Source organism: Scyliorhinus torazame, chromosome 25 (assembly GCF_047496885.1).
Source record: "Scyliorhinus torazame isolate Kashiwa2021f chromosome 25, sScyTor2.1, whole genome shotgun sequence".
Classification (NCBI taxonomy): domain Eukaryota; kingdom Metazoa; phylum Chordata; class Chondrichthyes; order Carcharhiniformes; family Scyliorhinidae; genus Scyliorhinus; species Scyliorhinus torazame.
Genome location: NC_092731.1, coordinates 48,601,987 through 48,617,293, shown reverse-complemented (window position 1 = coordinate 48,617,293; position 15,307 = coordinate 48,601,987). Strand labels below are relative to the sequence as shown.

General features: G+C 46.6%; 1 protein-coding gene and 1 long non-coding RNA gene across 2 annotated transcripts; both read left to right on the top strand.

Moving 5' to 3' along the window:
* The first annotated feature begins 5,187 nt into the window (after positions 1–5,187).
* LOC140402514 (uncharacterized) lies at positions 5,188–14,560 on the top strand. The gene is made up of 2 exons (XR_011938148.1): positions 5,188–5,528; positions 12,149–14,560. It is a non-coding gene; the product is annotated as an uncharacterized lncRNA (long non-coding RNA).
* LOC140402228 (uncharacterized) lies at positions 5,765–11,462 on the top strand. The gene is made up of 3 exons (XM_072489856.1): positions 5,765–5,847; positions 8,579–11,407; positions 11,457–11,462. The coding sequence occupies exons 2-3, from the start codon at positions 8,834–8,836 to the stop codon at positions 11,460–11,462; spliced, it is 2,580 nt and encodes an 859-aa protein (XP_072345957.1). The 5' UTR covers positions 5,765–5,847; positions 8,579–8,833.
* Positions 14,561–15,307: the final 747 nt, after the last annotated feature.

Genomic DNA, 15,307 nt, shown 5'->3' with positions numbered 1-15,307 from the left:
GGAGAGAGAGCAATTAAACACGTGGCTACAGGGATGGTGCAGGCGGGAGGGATTCAGATTTCTGGATAACTGGGGCGCTTTCTGGGGAAGGTGGGACCTCTACAGACAGGATGGTCTACATCTGAACCTGCGGGGCACAAATATCCTGGGGGGGAGATTTGTTAGTGCTCTTTGGGGGGGTTTAAACTAATGCAGCAGGGGCATGGGAACCTGGATTGTAGTTTTAGGGTAAGGGAGAATGAGAGTATAGAGGTCAGGAGCTCAGACTTGACGTCGCAGGAGGGGGCCAGTGTTCAGGTAGGTGGTTTGAAGTGTGTCTACTTCAATGCCAGGAGTATACGAAATAAGGTAGGGGAACTGGCAGCATGGGTTGATACCTGGGACTTCGATGTTGTGGCCATTTCGGAGACGTGGATAGAGCAGGGACAGGAATGGATGTTGCAGGTTCCGGGGTTTAGGTGTTTTAGTAAGCTCAGAGAAGGAGGCAAAAGAGGGGGAGGTGTGGCGCTGCTAGTCAAGAGCAGTATTACGGTGGCGGAGAGGATGCTAGATGGGGACTCATCTTCCGAGGTAGTATGGGCTGAGGTTAGAAACAGGAAAGGAGAGGTCACACTGCTGGGAGTCTTCTATAGGCCTCCAAATAGTTCTAGCGATGTAGAGGAAAGGATGGCGAGGATGATCCTGGATAAGAGCGAAAGTAACAGGGTAGTTATTATGGGAGACTTTAACTTTCCAAATATTGACTGGAAAAGATATAGTTCGAGTACATTAGATGGGTCGTTTTTTGTTCAGTGTGTGCAGGAGGGTTTCCTGACACAGTTTGTTGACAGGCCAACAAGAGGCGAGGCCACATTGGATTTGGTTTTGGGTAATGAACCAGGCCAGGTGTTGGATTTGGAGGTAGGTGAGCACTTTGGGGACAGTGACCACAATTCGGTGACGTTTACGTTAAGGATGGAAAGGGATAAGTATACACCGCAGGGCAAGAGTTATAGCTGGGGGAAGGGAAATTATGATGCCATTAGACGTGACTTGGGGGGGGATAAGGTGGAGAAGTAGGCTGCAAGTTTTGGACACACTGGATAAGTGGAGCTTGTTCAAGGATCAGCTACTGCGTGTTCTTGATAAGTATGTACCGGTCAGGCAGGGAGGAAGGTGCCGAGCGAGGGAACCGTGGTTTACCAAAGAAGTGGAATCTCTTGTTAAGAGGAAGAAGGAGGCCTATGTGAAGATGAGGTGTGAAGTTTCAGTTGGGGCGATGGATAGTTACAAGGTAGCGAGGAAGGATCTAAAGAGAGAGCTAAGACGAGCAAGGAGGGGACATGAGAAGTATTTGGCAGGAAGGATCAAGGAAAACCCAAAAGCTTTCTATAGGTATGTCAGGAATAAGCGAATGACTAGGGAAAGAGTAGGACCAGTCAAGGACAGGGATGGGAAGTTGTGTGTAGAGTCTGAAGAGATAGGCGAGATACTAAATGAATATTTTTCGTCAGTATTCACTCAGGAAAAAGATAAGGTTGTGGAGGAGAATGCTGAGCTCCAGGTAAATAGATTAGATGGCATTGAGATAAGTAGGAAAGAGGTGTTGGCAATTCTGGACAGGCTGAAAATAGATAAGTCCCCGGGACCTGATGGGATTTATCCTAGGATTCTCTGGGAGGCCAGGGAAGAGATTGCTGGACCATTGGCTTTGATTTTTATGTCATCATTGGATACAGGAATAGTGCCAGAGGACTGGAGGATAGCAAATGTGGTCCCTTTGTTCAAAAAGGGGAGCAGAGACAACCCCGGCAACTATAGACCGGTGAGCCTCACGTCTGTAGTGGGTAAAGTCTTGGAGGGGATTATAAGAGACAAGATTTATAATAATCTAGATAGGAATAATATGATCAGGGATAGTCAGCATGGCTTTGTGAAGGGTAGGTCATGCCTCACAAACCTTATCGAGTTCTTTGAGAAGGTGACTGAACAGGTAGACGAGGGTAGAGCAGTTGATGTGGTGTATATGGATTTCAGCAAAGCGTTTGATAAGGTTCCCCACGGTAGGCTATTGCAGAAAATACGGAGGCTGGGGATTGAGGGTGATTTAGAGATGTGGATCAGAAATTGGCTAGCTGAAAGAAGACAGAGGGTGGTGGTTGATGGGAAATGTTCAGAATGGAGTTCTGTCACAAGTGGAGTACCACAAGGATCTGTTCTGGGGCCGTTGCTGTTTGTCATTTTTATCAATGACCTAGAGGAAGGCGCAGAAGGGTGGGTGAGTAAATTTGCAGACGATACTAAAGTCGGTGGTGTTGTCGATAGTGTGGAAGGAAGTAGCAGGTTACAGAGGGATATAGATAAGCTGCAGAGCTGGGCTGAGAGGTGGCAAATGGAGTTTAATGTAGAGAAGTGTGAGGTGATTCACTTTGGAAGGAAAAACAGGAATGTGGAATATGTGGCTAATGGAAAAGTTCTTGAAAGTGTGGATGAGCAGAGGGATCTAGGTGTCCATGTACATAGATCCCTGAAAGTTGCCACCCAGGTTGATAGGGTGGTGAAGAAGGCCTATGGAGTGTTGGCCTTTATTGGTAGAGGGATTGAGTTCCGGAGTCAGGAGGTCATGTTGCAGCTGTACAGAACTCTGGTACGGCCGCATTTGGAGTATTGCGTACAGTTCTGGTCACCACATTATAGGAAGGACGTGGAGGCTTTGGAACGGGTGCAGAGGAGATTTACCAGGATGTTGCCTGGTATGGAGGGAAAATCTTATGAGGAAAGGCTGATGGACTTGAGGTTGTTTTCGTTAGAGAGAAGAAGGTTAAGAGGAGACTTAATAGAGGCATACAAAATGATCAGGGGGTTGGATAGGGTGGACAGTGAGAGCCTTCTCCCGCGGATGGAAATGGCTAGCACGAGGGGACATAGCCTTAAACTGAGGGGTAATAGATATAGGACAGAGGTCAGGGGTAGGTTCTTTACGCAAAGAGTAGTGAGGCCGTGGAATGCCCTACCTGCTACAGTAGTGAACTCGCCAACATTAAGGGCATTTAAAAGTTTATTGGATAAACATATGGATGATAATGGTATAGTGTAGGTTAGATGGCTTTTGTTTCGGTGCAACATCGTGGGCCGAAGGGCCTGTACTGCGCTGTATTGTTCTATGTTCTATGTTCTATGAGACAGGATCTACTCCCATTTGGAAGCAAATGGACGTATTAGTGAGAGGCAGCACGGTTTTGTGAAGGGGAGGTCGTGTCTCACTAACTTGATAGAGTTTTTCGAGGAGGTCACTAAGATGATTGATGCAGGTAGGGCAGTAGATGTTGTCTATATGGACTTCAGTAAGGCCTTTGACAAGGTCCCTCATGGTAGACTAGTACAAAAGGTGAAGTCACACGGGATCAGGGGTGAACTGGCAAGGTGGATACAGAACTGGCTAGGCCATAGAAGGCAGAGGGTAGCAATGGAGGGATGCTTTTCTAATTGGAGGGCTGTGACCAGTGGTGTTCCACAGGGATCAGTGTTGGGACCTTTGCTCTTTGTAGTATATATAAATGATTTGGAGGAAAATGTAACTGGTCTGATTAGTAAGTTTGCAGACGACACAAAGGTTGGTGGAATTGCGGATAGCGATGAGGACTGTCTGAGGATACAGCAGGATTTAGATTGTCTGGAGACTTGGGCGGAGAGATGGCAGATGGAGTTTAATCCGGACAAATGTGAGGTAATGCATTTTGGAAGGGCTAATGCAGGTAGGGAATATACAGTGAATGGTAGAACCCTCAAGAGTATTGAAAGTCAAAGAGATCTAGGAGTACAGGTCCACAGGTCATTGAAAGGGGCAACACAGGTGGAGAAGGTAGTCAAAAAGGCATACGGCATGCTTGCCTTCATTGGCCGGGGCATTGAGTATAAGAATTGGCAAGTCATGTTGCAGCTGTATAGAACCTTAGTTAGGCCACACTTGGAGTATAGTGTTCAATTCTGGTCGCCACACTACCAGAAGGATGTGGAGGCTTTAGAGAGGGTGCAGAAGAGATTTACCAGAATGTTGCCTGGTATGGAGGGCATAAGCTATGAGGAGCGATTGAATAAACTCGGTTTGTTCTCACTGGAACGAACGAGGTTGAGGGGCGACCTGATAGAGGTATACAAAATTATGAGGGGCATAGACAGAGTGGATAGTCAGAGGCTTTTCCCCAGGGTAGAGGGGTCAATTACTAGGGGGCATAGGCTTAAGGTGAGAGGGGCAAGGTTTAGAGTAGATGTACGAGGCAATTTTTTACGCAGAGGGTAGTGGGTGCCTGGAACTCACTACCGGAGGAGGTAGTGGAAGCAGGGACGATAGGGACATTTAAGGGGCATCTTGACAAATATATGAATAGGATGGGAATAGAAGGATACGGACCCAGGAAGTGTAGAAGATTGTAGTTTAGTCGGGCCGTATGGTCGGCACGGGCTTGGAGGGCCGAAGGGCCTGTTCCTGTGCTGTACATTTCTTTGTTCTTTGTTCTTTGTTCTTTGTAGAGCCATTTCGGGATAGTTTGAAAAAATACATTAAATAATCTTTCCCTAGTGGGTGAAAGAGATCAACAGTTACTTTCTGCCATGGTACCGTATGTAAATCAGACATTTGCATAGGTTCTTTTATTTGCTTGCAACGATGAGTCTAGCTTGTGTCACAACAGTGGGGCAGCACGGTAGGACAAGTGGATAGCACTGTGGCTTCACAGCGCCAGGATCCCAGGTTCGATTCTCCACTGGGTCACTGTCTTTGCGGAGTCTGCACATTCTCCCCGTGTCTGTATGAGTTTCCTCAGGGTGCTCCGGTTTTCTCCCACAGTCCAAAGACGTGCAGGTTAGGTGGATTGGCCATGATAAAATTGCCCTTAGTGACCAAAAGAATGTTAGGAAGGGTTATGGTGTTTCGGGGATAAGGTGGAAGTGAGGGCTTAAGTGGGTCGGTTCAGACTCGATGGACCGAATGGCCTTCTTCTGCACTGTATGTTCTATGTTCTATGTTCTAACTGACCAGCCTTTCAATATCCTGGTTTATACCTGGCCAGTAAACAGAGCCAAATGCTTACATTTTGCAACCTTAGATGTCTTTCGTATATCATCTTTAGCACATCTTTGCGAACAGATTGAGGTATGACTGTAGTGTTCAAACAAAGTACCACTCCATTAATGATGCTGAGTTTGACGAATGTGATATAAAATAGTTACTTTAGAGATACTAGTTAATGTAATGTAGAAATAAGCCACTTTGATTCTTTTAGTTAGGGACAAAGGAATTTGGGACCGCATGGAAAAAGCAGGAAGAGGTGTGTCTATAAGAGTGAGGATGCATTGATAAGGGCCAGAGAAAGGGATTGGAAGTGAGCCAATCAGAATGGATTAAACAGGTCAGGAGGGACCTAGGCTGACCTATGTCCGTCGAGTATGTGAAACTTGATACCATTTGAACTGATTTTGCAGAGATTCCTTTGTCTGTTAGTTCAGTCGTTTTCTGGAGTGTAAGAGGCAGGACGTCCTGTTACATTTCTGTAAGATGATAAAGCTTGCAAGCTAAATAAATAACTTCTGTTTACGTGCGAATCCGTCTCAACTTTTATTGAGGCCAGACTGACAGAGAAAGAAAATAGGAGATCAACATTTGGTGCCGAAACCCGGGATTTCTCAGGGCGATCCTGTTCCAACTGCGAAATCAGAATTAGACTGATTATGAACAGGAGGACGGGGAACAAAGGGCCCTCAATGTAGAAATGGAAAACGACCAGCATTGATTGTTCCCCCTCTTCTCATCGTCTGATTAGTCTGGTCACTCGCGGTTGGCACAGAAAGACCGCCTCGACGAAATCACAGGTCAGTCTGGGGATAAGCACTTTAATTGTGAGTTAATTCGGCTGGGGAAGGCTATATTGTTGATGTAACATTTAAGATAAATGGTTCAACTTTAATTGTGAGTTAATTCGGCTGGGGAAGGCTATATTGTTGATGTAACATTTAAGATAAATGGTTCAACTTTAATTGAGAGTTAATTTGGCTGGGTTATGTTATGAGGGGTAGATGTAACATTTGAAATTGAAACAAATGGTTCACCTCTATATGTCTGTGTGTTAAAAATATAGTTGATTAAGTTAAAGAATTTTCCTTGGATTGTAGTGGCGAAAAAACGCAGTTCCAAGGACTAGTTGAGATTATGGGAAATTCCTTGGATAGCACAAATGATCCAGGCATGCCACTGCAAATATTATGTGATAAGTATCCGGACAAAGCTAAAGACTTTAGAAAATTGTCAGCACAGTTAAGAACTAAAATGGGAGATGAATGGCCACTAGGGGGAACCAAAGACCTAGAAATGGTTAAGAAAATCCAGGGACTGATATGGAAAAAAAATCAAAGTATGAAAACTAAAGAATTAATTGGATTATGGAGGCAATATTGTCAAGAGGAAAAAGATAAGATTATGTTGTCCAGCTGGCAGGATAATGCACTTAAAATGGGGATTTCAATTAGTGAACAGGGTAACCTAAAAACATTACAAATCTTGAAAAAGGAATGTGCATTTAAAAAAAGAGCAAATAGAGACAAGAAGGACCCGGGTCACACAAGAGGTGAACTACGTAGTTCAATGGCTGGCCTTGAATTGTCGGAAGAAGAAAAATTCAATAAGTCGGAAAAGTCAGTAGAAATTCCGTCTGCACCCATAGTATGGTCTGCGCTCATTCCAGAACCACCAGAGTACAATAATATATACCCAGCCATTGCTCCCCAGATTTCAAATATGCCAGAAACTCAAGCCCTTTTGGGTGATAGTGTGGGTCCTGTTTTACCAACTTCACAACCGAAAGAGCAAAAGGAACTTTGTCCCACAAGCCCAGTTAGCTCTAGGACAAGATCTCGGACAGCAAGAGAGGGGCTTGAAGCTCACCAGAAACAATTAAGCATATCACCTCAGTCTCCCCAAACTAAGGAGAAATCACAAGAGTTGGGAACAAAGAAAGCTGAAACAACTTCGGTTGAAGAGAAAGAACTCCCCCTAGTGACAGGGAGAGACGTTGAAGTCTTGGAACAACCAGGGGAAATACCTAGAGTGCCCCCTGGTGACATTCGGAGACAGTTACCGATTAGGAAGATGAGAAACCCCGATCCAGGGACGGCAGCTGCAAACCCCACAATAGACGTTTACTTCCCATGGACACCCAGTGAGATGATGGCTATTATGACTACAATCCCAGATAGAAAAAAATCTCCTGCTGCCTTTGTGGATTCATTGAGAACTACTATCTCAATTTATCAAGCTGATTCAAGGGACCTCTGGGCCCTAGTTCAGCAGATTTTAACCCCAGCAGAGTACCGCACTTGTCTTAACCACCTGAATTATGCTAGTCATGCCGCACTCCAGCAGGCCTATGCGTTAGACGACGATAGAAGGACACAGATCTTAAATGCATTGAATAGCACATTTCAAAGGCCCATAAATCTTTCTGTTATCTTAGACCTAAAACCTAAGAAGAATGAAGACCCAGAGGAATTTCTGGGGCGTTTTAATGAAATCTACCGGGGGCAGTCAGGCGATTTGCTGTATCAAAATGGTCAGAATTCCCCTCAATACTGTGCTATGTTAATGCATTGCCTACCACCTTCTGTGGTTACTGCTGTGAAATGTAATAACATGAATTGGACGGAGAACGACCCTTCCCAGATGGCAAGGGCAGTCAGATTTTACTGGAAGGAGGGTGTAGGCCCAGAAGGAGGCTCAGTTACAAAGGTTAAGACTGAGTATGTAATGAAAAAGGATGATCTGCGACCCCAACAAGGGGCAGAAATGGTAGTTTACCAGCAGGAGCCCCAATATAGTGACTTTGGGTGGGTGGATCAGCGAAGAGGGGGATACCAAACCCACCCAAAAGGACCCTCACCCCATTTTTATGGTCCACTGAATGAATCAACAGCTCTACAACCGCAGCCCCCTCTGAGGGGCCATTGGTCTACTGGAAGACGAGGCCGGGGCAGATATAAAGGGAACAATGGATGTTTTAATTGCGGCCGTGCAGATCACTGGCAACAGGAATGCCCTTTTAAAAGACAGACAGTAGAAGGAGATTATCCGACCCAAAGGAGGGGGTACCCACAAAGGGGAGGACAGATGAGATACACTGACTTCTCCCAGGAAAACCCTTTCCCAACACAGGATTGACTAGCTAATTTAGCCATCAGGACTCTCCAATCCGACAGGGAACCTATTATCTCTCTGCAGATAGGAGATCAACATCACTCATTTGTCATCGACACAGGGGCAGCGATGTCTTCTGTGCAATCAACACTTAAATTACCAATATCCAACCACACACAGCAATTATCAGGGTTCCAAGGACAGGTGTGTGAGTATCCTATTTCTGAACCTGTGACAGTCACTTACGAGAATACGTCTGCAGAACATCAGTTTGTAGTGACTACTGGATTGGACTGTAACTTGTTGGCCCGAGATTTACTGTGTATCTTCCAGCTACAGCTAGAATGCGGAGATGAGGGGGTAACGGTTACATCATGGAGGATGAGACAACAGTGCTATATTTCTATCACCCCCCAGTGGTGGACGTTAGACATTGAACAGTCACTGCATCACGTTACCCTGGCCTATGACAGAACTGGACGAAACAGGGAGTTGGAGGACAAATACCGGCCATTACTTGAGACCGAATGGCCAGTCAAGGTTACAGCCACAGTCACGGGAAAAGAAGGTACAGCCGATTTTGTTACAATATCACCACATTTATGGCCACAGTCAGCTTCGGTAAGCCCTCACATTACACGTCAGGTCTATGACCCGTACCATGCCAGGGATATGGGACGAATGGTCAGGAGGGCAGTGGATCATTCAGATCCAACAGACTACGCACTTCAAGCCATGCCAGACGGCACTACCATAAAATATTTTGAGGTCCCTGAAACGATTAACACTCGACTGCAGCATCACAGGGGACATGATGTGTTGGAATATGTCAATCCACAGGTCTGGGCGGAATACCCATCACAAGTGGGAAAGACAAATGTTACACCTATCAAGGTAATGATTAAGGATCATGCAAAGCTACCTTCCATTCGGCAATACCCCCTCAAATCTCAAGCTGCTCCATCAATAGATAAATTAATTCAAGAACTATTGAAACAGGGTATTTTGGTCCCTTGCCAATCAGAATGTAACACCCCCATACTTGCTGTGCCTAAACCAGCCAAACCAGACCAGTACCGATTAGTACAGGATTTACGTTCAATCAATGCCATCGCACAGCCGTTACATGCTCTCGTCCCTAACCCTGCCCACATACTGGCTCAAATTCCAGCACAAGCCCGGGTCTTCGCCGTAATTGACCTTCAGCACGCCTTCTTTGCCCTCCCACTTGCGACTGAAAGTCAATATTTGTTTGCCTTCACTTACAATGGGCAGCAGTATACCTGGACCCGACTGCCACAGGGGTTTGTCAATTCCCCTACACTCTTCTCCAGATGTTTGCAGACCCAACTGCAGGCCTTGACATTGGAGCATGGTTCCACTCTAGTGCAGTATGTAGATGACATATTGGTGGCCAGTCCTGACGAGCCCAGTAACAGGGATGATGTGATCCAATTACTGAACCACCTATCCTCGTTGGGTTATGTTGTTTCACAAGCAAAGGTCTTGGTGGCTCAGAGAAAAGTTAAGTTCTTAGGAGTTTTACTTACAGCCACAGAAAGAAGTCTCGACCCCAGTAGGATTGAACCAATATGCCAATTCCCTGCCCCTACAATAGCCAAAGAGGTTCGTCATTGGCTGGGTATGGTGAATTATTGTCGGCAGTGGATACCAAACATCGCTGTCTATACAAAGCTGCTGACACCTTATACGAGTAAAGAGGGAAACTTTACTCTCACCACCGAGGCAGTCGAGGCCTTCCGTTGCCTGAAGCAGGCCTTGCTACAAGCACCGGCCCTCGGTAGGCCCCTATACGACCGACCATTCCAGATATACTGTACCGTTCTGGAAGGATGTTCAACAGCGGTACTCACTCAGAAACATGGGGACAAGCACCGGCCCGTAGCATATTACTCTTCCAAACTCGACCCAGTGGCGTTGGGTCACCCTGTTTGCACCCAGATCCTGGCAGCGATATACAATAGTTTGCAAGCTGCTGCCAACATCACTCTACAACAGGATATTATGGTGTATAGCTCCCACTCGGTAATCGCACTATTGGGGCAACTGCAGACTCAGCATCTTACCGCAGCTCGTCAGAATAGGTATGAAATATACCTTTTGAACAATCCACGTCTGACATTTAAATATTGTACCACTATCAATCCAGCCTGTTTTCTTAGCGGTCCCCCGGTCCATGAGGATGCGCCTGGTCACGACTGTTTAGCCTTGATTCAGGAAACTACAACAATAAGGGACGATCTGAGTGATATTCCGTTAGAACAACCTGACATGATTATGTATGTTGATGGCAGTGCATTAGTAAGCCCCACTGGCCGGAGACTGTCCGGTTATGCAATCATAGATCAGGATGGTCTGATTCTAGAAGCGGCAGCTTTCCAGACCCCTTACTCAGCACAACAAGCTGAACTTTTTGCCCTCACCCGTGCATGTATACTTGGGGGAGATCGCCGGGTAAATATCTACACTGACTCCCGATATGCTTTCGGGGTAGTTCATGACTTCGGACAACTCTGGAAGAATAGGGGATTCCTTACCTCGGCTGGTACAGAAATATCCAACCGGGGTTTAGTTAATGACCTACTGCAGGCCCTCCTTCTGCCAGCGCAGATTTCCGTTATTAAATGCGCTGCCCACACGAATGGTACAACCCCAGTTGACGTTGGTAATGAACGAGCAGATCGTGCAGCGCGCACAGCCGCACAAATTCAGCAAGTGATGGTGCCTAAAATGTTAAGTCAGACTAAACGACCTACTATGAATGTGTCTGCTTCTGACAAGCCAATGCCAACCATCCAAGACGTCATAAGGTTACAGGAGGACGCTCCTGAGAGTGATAAACAAATGTGGAAACGGTTAGGTTGTACATATGATTCTGTTTCCTCTTTATGGACCACGCCTGCACATCAGACTTGTATGTCTGATGTGCTGGCTTTATGGGTCATCGAATGTGTACACTTTGCAACTCATTGTGGGGCTCGGGGGACTAGTGATTTGTTGCTGGACACTTGGTGGCACCCTAAAATGCAGGGGTTGGCCCAAAGTATCAGTAATCGGTGTTTGATTTGTCAGCAATATAACACCGGAAAAGGTATCCCTTGTGGGAAGGGGCAAACCCCGTTGCCCAGTGGTCCCTTTGAGACGCTCCAAATGGATTACATTGAGTTGGAAAGGTGTCAATGTTACAAATATGTTTTGGTCATTGTGGATGTGTTCAGCAGATGGGTCGAGGCGTATCCGACTATCGATAATAAAGCTGCTACTGTGGTTAAAGTCTTGATGAGGGAAATCATTCCCCGGTACGGTATACCAGCTCAGTTAAGTTCTGATAATGGGCCTCATTTTATTGGACAAATTAACAAGGAGTTTTGCTCCCAGTTGGGCATACGCCAGCAGTTACACTGTGCTTACAGACCGCAGGCAGCCGGGTTGGTTGAAAGACACAATCAGACCCTCAAAACTAAATTGGCTAAATTAAGAGCAGACACGGGACTGACATGGCTTAAGTTGCTCCCCGTTGCCCTCTTCCAGCTGCGGGTTACACCTGCGGGACCAGCCCGGCTCTCTCCCGCCGAGATTCTTTATGGCAGGCCTCTTAGAACTCCTTGGAGCCTGCAGGTTCCCAGACGGGTTCAGTTTCATCAGATGACTGAGGAAATGACCACCTATGTTCTGGCCCTTACGCAAGTGCTCAAGGAACTCCATGGCCAGGTCCGCGCGGCTCACCAGCCATTGCCCCCAGTACCTAGCTCACTTTCAGTCCAGCCCGGTAGTTATGTAATGGTCAAAAATTGGACTAGGAAGGGGTCGGAGCCGCGATGGGACGGGCCCTTCCAAGTTCTCCTTGCCACCCCCACAGCAGTTAAAGTGGAGGGGCGAAGTGCTTGGGTCCACCTACATCACTGTAAATTGAGCCCATCTCCACTACTGTAAAAGGTCGGATACTAACCTGCCTCCCTTCTCCAGTGCTATTTTACAGGTGTGGAGCATGATGGAGTGGCTACGCATCGTCTGTCTGATATTTGGCCTCACTTCGCTTGGCGTGTTATTGGCGATGGACATGGAAAAGGGGAATATTATGTATCTGTGTAGCCCCAACCAATCTACAAGGATACATCACCTATGCACAGGTGATGTTCTTCACTGCCCCCATATACGAGGACATGGTATCGACTCATGGAAGGTCATCAAAGTTAAGGAGAATGCGGGAGTCATGAAGCAGCTGCACCGGTCCCGGCGATGGGAAGGGAACATTATATGGACATTGCCTTGTTTTTGGAATACATGTAAATTTGATTTTGGATGTGTTAAAAGTGGTACAATAAAGGTAACATCAAGCTGTCAGAAGAGTGTAGGAAGAGACCATGAGAAAGAGAAAGGGACTAGAGAGAGGACGGGGCGTGTGAGAAGGGAAGTACAGCTAGAACGTAGGTTACCGGGAGATACACTTAAGTTAATTAAAGGCCAAACTGAGGAAAACCCGGGTAGTATGAATCTCTTCTACCAGATTTACCACCGTCTGTATGGCCAGGGACGGGTTGTCTGCTACCCGAACCCCGCAGCGGTGTCTAGGTTATTTTCTGTTTCACCGCTTTGGGGCACTCCCCAAACGGTGGTTCATTGTCAGCGTTCCGAGCCATTGCCCGAGCACGTCACTCTTCCTTACGATCCGGATTCAGCACCACCGGCTATTTGCCTTCCCCTCCCTCGGGATAATTCCCATTCACAGTACGATAGGCTGCGACGGTGGAGGGCGTACATACCTAGCCACTTCACTCCCAATAGGGATTCCCGGTCGTACGAGAATTGCTTCAGCAGTGAAGGATATGGCTGTTTGCTGGTAGAGGTGGACACAAATATAACATGTCTGTTTCCCACCTGTACGGACAGGAGGTGCCATATCACCCAGGCGTCTGGCAAATGCGTTTGTTATAGCACCACTTGCGTTCCATTGAACGCTGGCCTCCAGCTCCTTTGTGGCTGGGCGAATGTCTCTCATATCACTGTTGGGACTAGGGCTTTCCGCATTGCTGGGCGGCCCGAATGGGCATTTCAAAATTGGATAAACTGGGCTACTGGGAGGTCCTTACGCAACCGATATACTGATTGTGATGCTAGTCTCCACACGGACCAAGGATACTACTTTTTATTTAATGGTACGGCGACCAACGTTTTGTCACCCCCATTTCCCCGCCGAATTGCTGTAGGGACTCTAGTCCCTACCACAGTCCCCTGCCCTTCGGCGTGGAACCTGCATAATCAGTTAGCACGCCGGGCAGTCTCTGCTGAATTTTGCGAGAACTGGAAAAAACCTCAGGTTCTTGCACCCAACCGGGGCCACTCAGCCGGGTGGGGCATTCTGAGCGTATTGACACTGGGAGGTGTGGGGGGTTCCTTGGCTGTTAGTGATCGGAATTATTTTATTTGCGGCCTTACCATCTTGGGAAATGAAACCTTGGGAGCCCTCGGGGCAATAACTAAGGAGTTGTCTCAGCTACGGTTGTTTGCAATGCAGAACCGGTATGCTCTTGACTATCTTCTGGCCCGTGAGGGTGGGGTATGCGCCATAGTACAGGGCAAGTGTATTATGGGTGTTCAAGACTTGACCGCTAACATCACTAAATTTATGGATCGCATACGGGATCACTTGGACGGGATGCAGGATCCTGGCTCTTGGGGTAACTGGGGATTTGGGGGATGGAAGGACTGGTTGATAAATATGGCCATGTATCTAGTGGTAGCTATCGGCTGCATCTTTGTGGGCCTGGCCATCCTTAAATGTGTGATGGGTAGAATGCGGGGTGCACTGGATCAGATCACCGCCCCAATCACCGAGAAAAAGATTTTAACTGTTAAAATCCATGAGGGTGAAGCAGATGAAGGGGGGCTAAGACAGGAATTGGAAATGCAGCGACGAATCTTTTTAGATGAGGAACCGTAGCTATAGATTGGATAGTTCGGTTATCATGGAATGATAAAAGGAGGGAATGACGAATGTGATATAAAATAGTTACTTTAGAGATACTAGTTAATGTAATGTAGAAATAAGCCACTTTGATTCTTTTAGTTAGGGACAAAGGAATTTGGGACCGCATGGAAAAAGCAGGAAGAGGTGTGTCTATAAGAGTGAGGATGCATTGATAAGGGCCAGAGAAAGGGATTGGAAGTGAGCCAATCAGAATGGATTAAACAGGTCAGGAGGGACCTAGGCTGACCTATGTCCGTCGAGTATGTGAAACTTGATACCATTTGAACTGATTTTGCAGAGATTCCTTTGTCTGTTAGTTCAGTCGTTTTCTGGAGTGTAAGAGGCAGGACGTCCTGTTACATTTCTGTAAGATGATAAAGCTTGCAAGCTAAATAAATAACTTCTGTTTACGTGCGAATCCGTCTCAACTTTTATTGAGGCCAGACTGACAGAGAAAGAAAATAGGAGATCAACAAGTTCAGATCTAACATTGTAGTACTCCATACACTGACATCTGGGCAAGTGTGAGTTGATGTCCCTCATTGCCTCTTGAAGGCTTTGATCCTTCTGATCCCTTCTTGGATCTCACGTAGTTTCACATCTCATACACGTAGTAGTGTGGAAATGAGATAGGCCTACATCCTCAGTAATCTCGCCAGCAAGACTTTGCATCCGCGCTCTCAATAATTCATCTGCTGAGAACAAATATTTGCCTAGAGTGTAGATGTGATGAAGTCCTACCGTTGTAACTTTATCGCCAACCTCTGAATGTGCCGAGGCATCTGGTTGTGTTTCGTTTGATGATGTTAACCAAATGACAAAGATCTGTCTCAGCTGTGAAAGTTGGAAGCGCAAAGACATAGCCATGGAATTTCTCCAAGCCTGCAAATAAACCCAGGTATTCTTTTTCTATTTGAGCGTACCTCTGCTCTGTTGTTATAGTCATAGAATTTAGAGTGCAGAAGGAGGCCATTCGGCCCATCGAGTCTGCACCGGCTCTTGGAAAGAGCACCCTACACAAGGTCAACACCTCCACCCTATCCCCATAACCCAACACTAAGGGCAATTTTGGACACTAAGGGCAATTTATCATGGCCAATCCATCTAACCTGCACATCTTTGGACTGTGGGAAGAAACCGGAGCACCCGGAGGAAAC

Bases quoted from the DNA above. Each gene is read 5' to 3' on its own strand.
- LOC140402228 (XM_072489856.1), top strand. From the start codon at position 8,834: ATGGGACGAATGGTCAGGAGGGCAGTGGATCATTCAGATCCAACAGAC.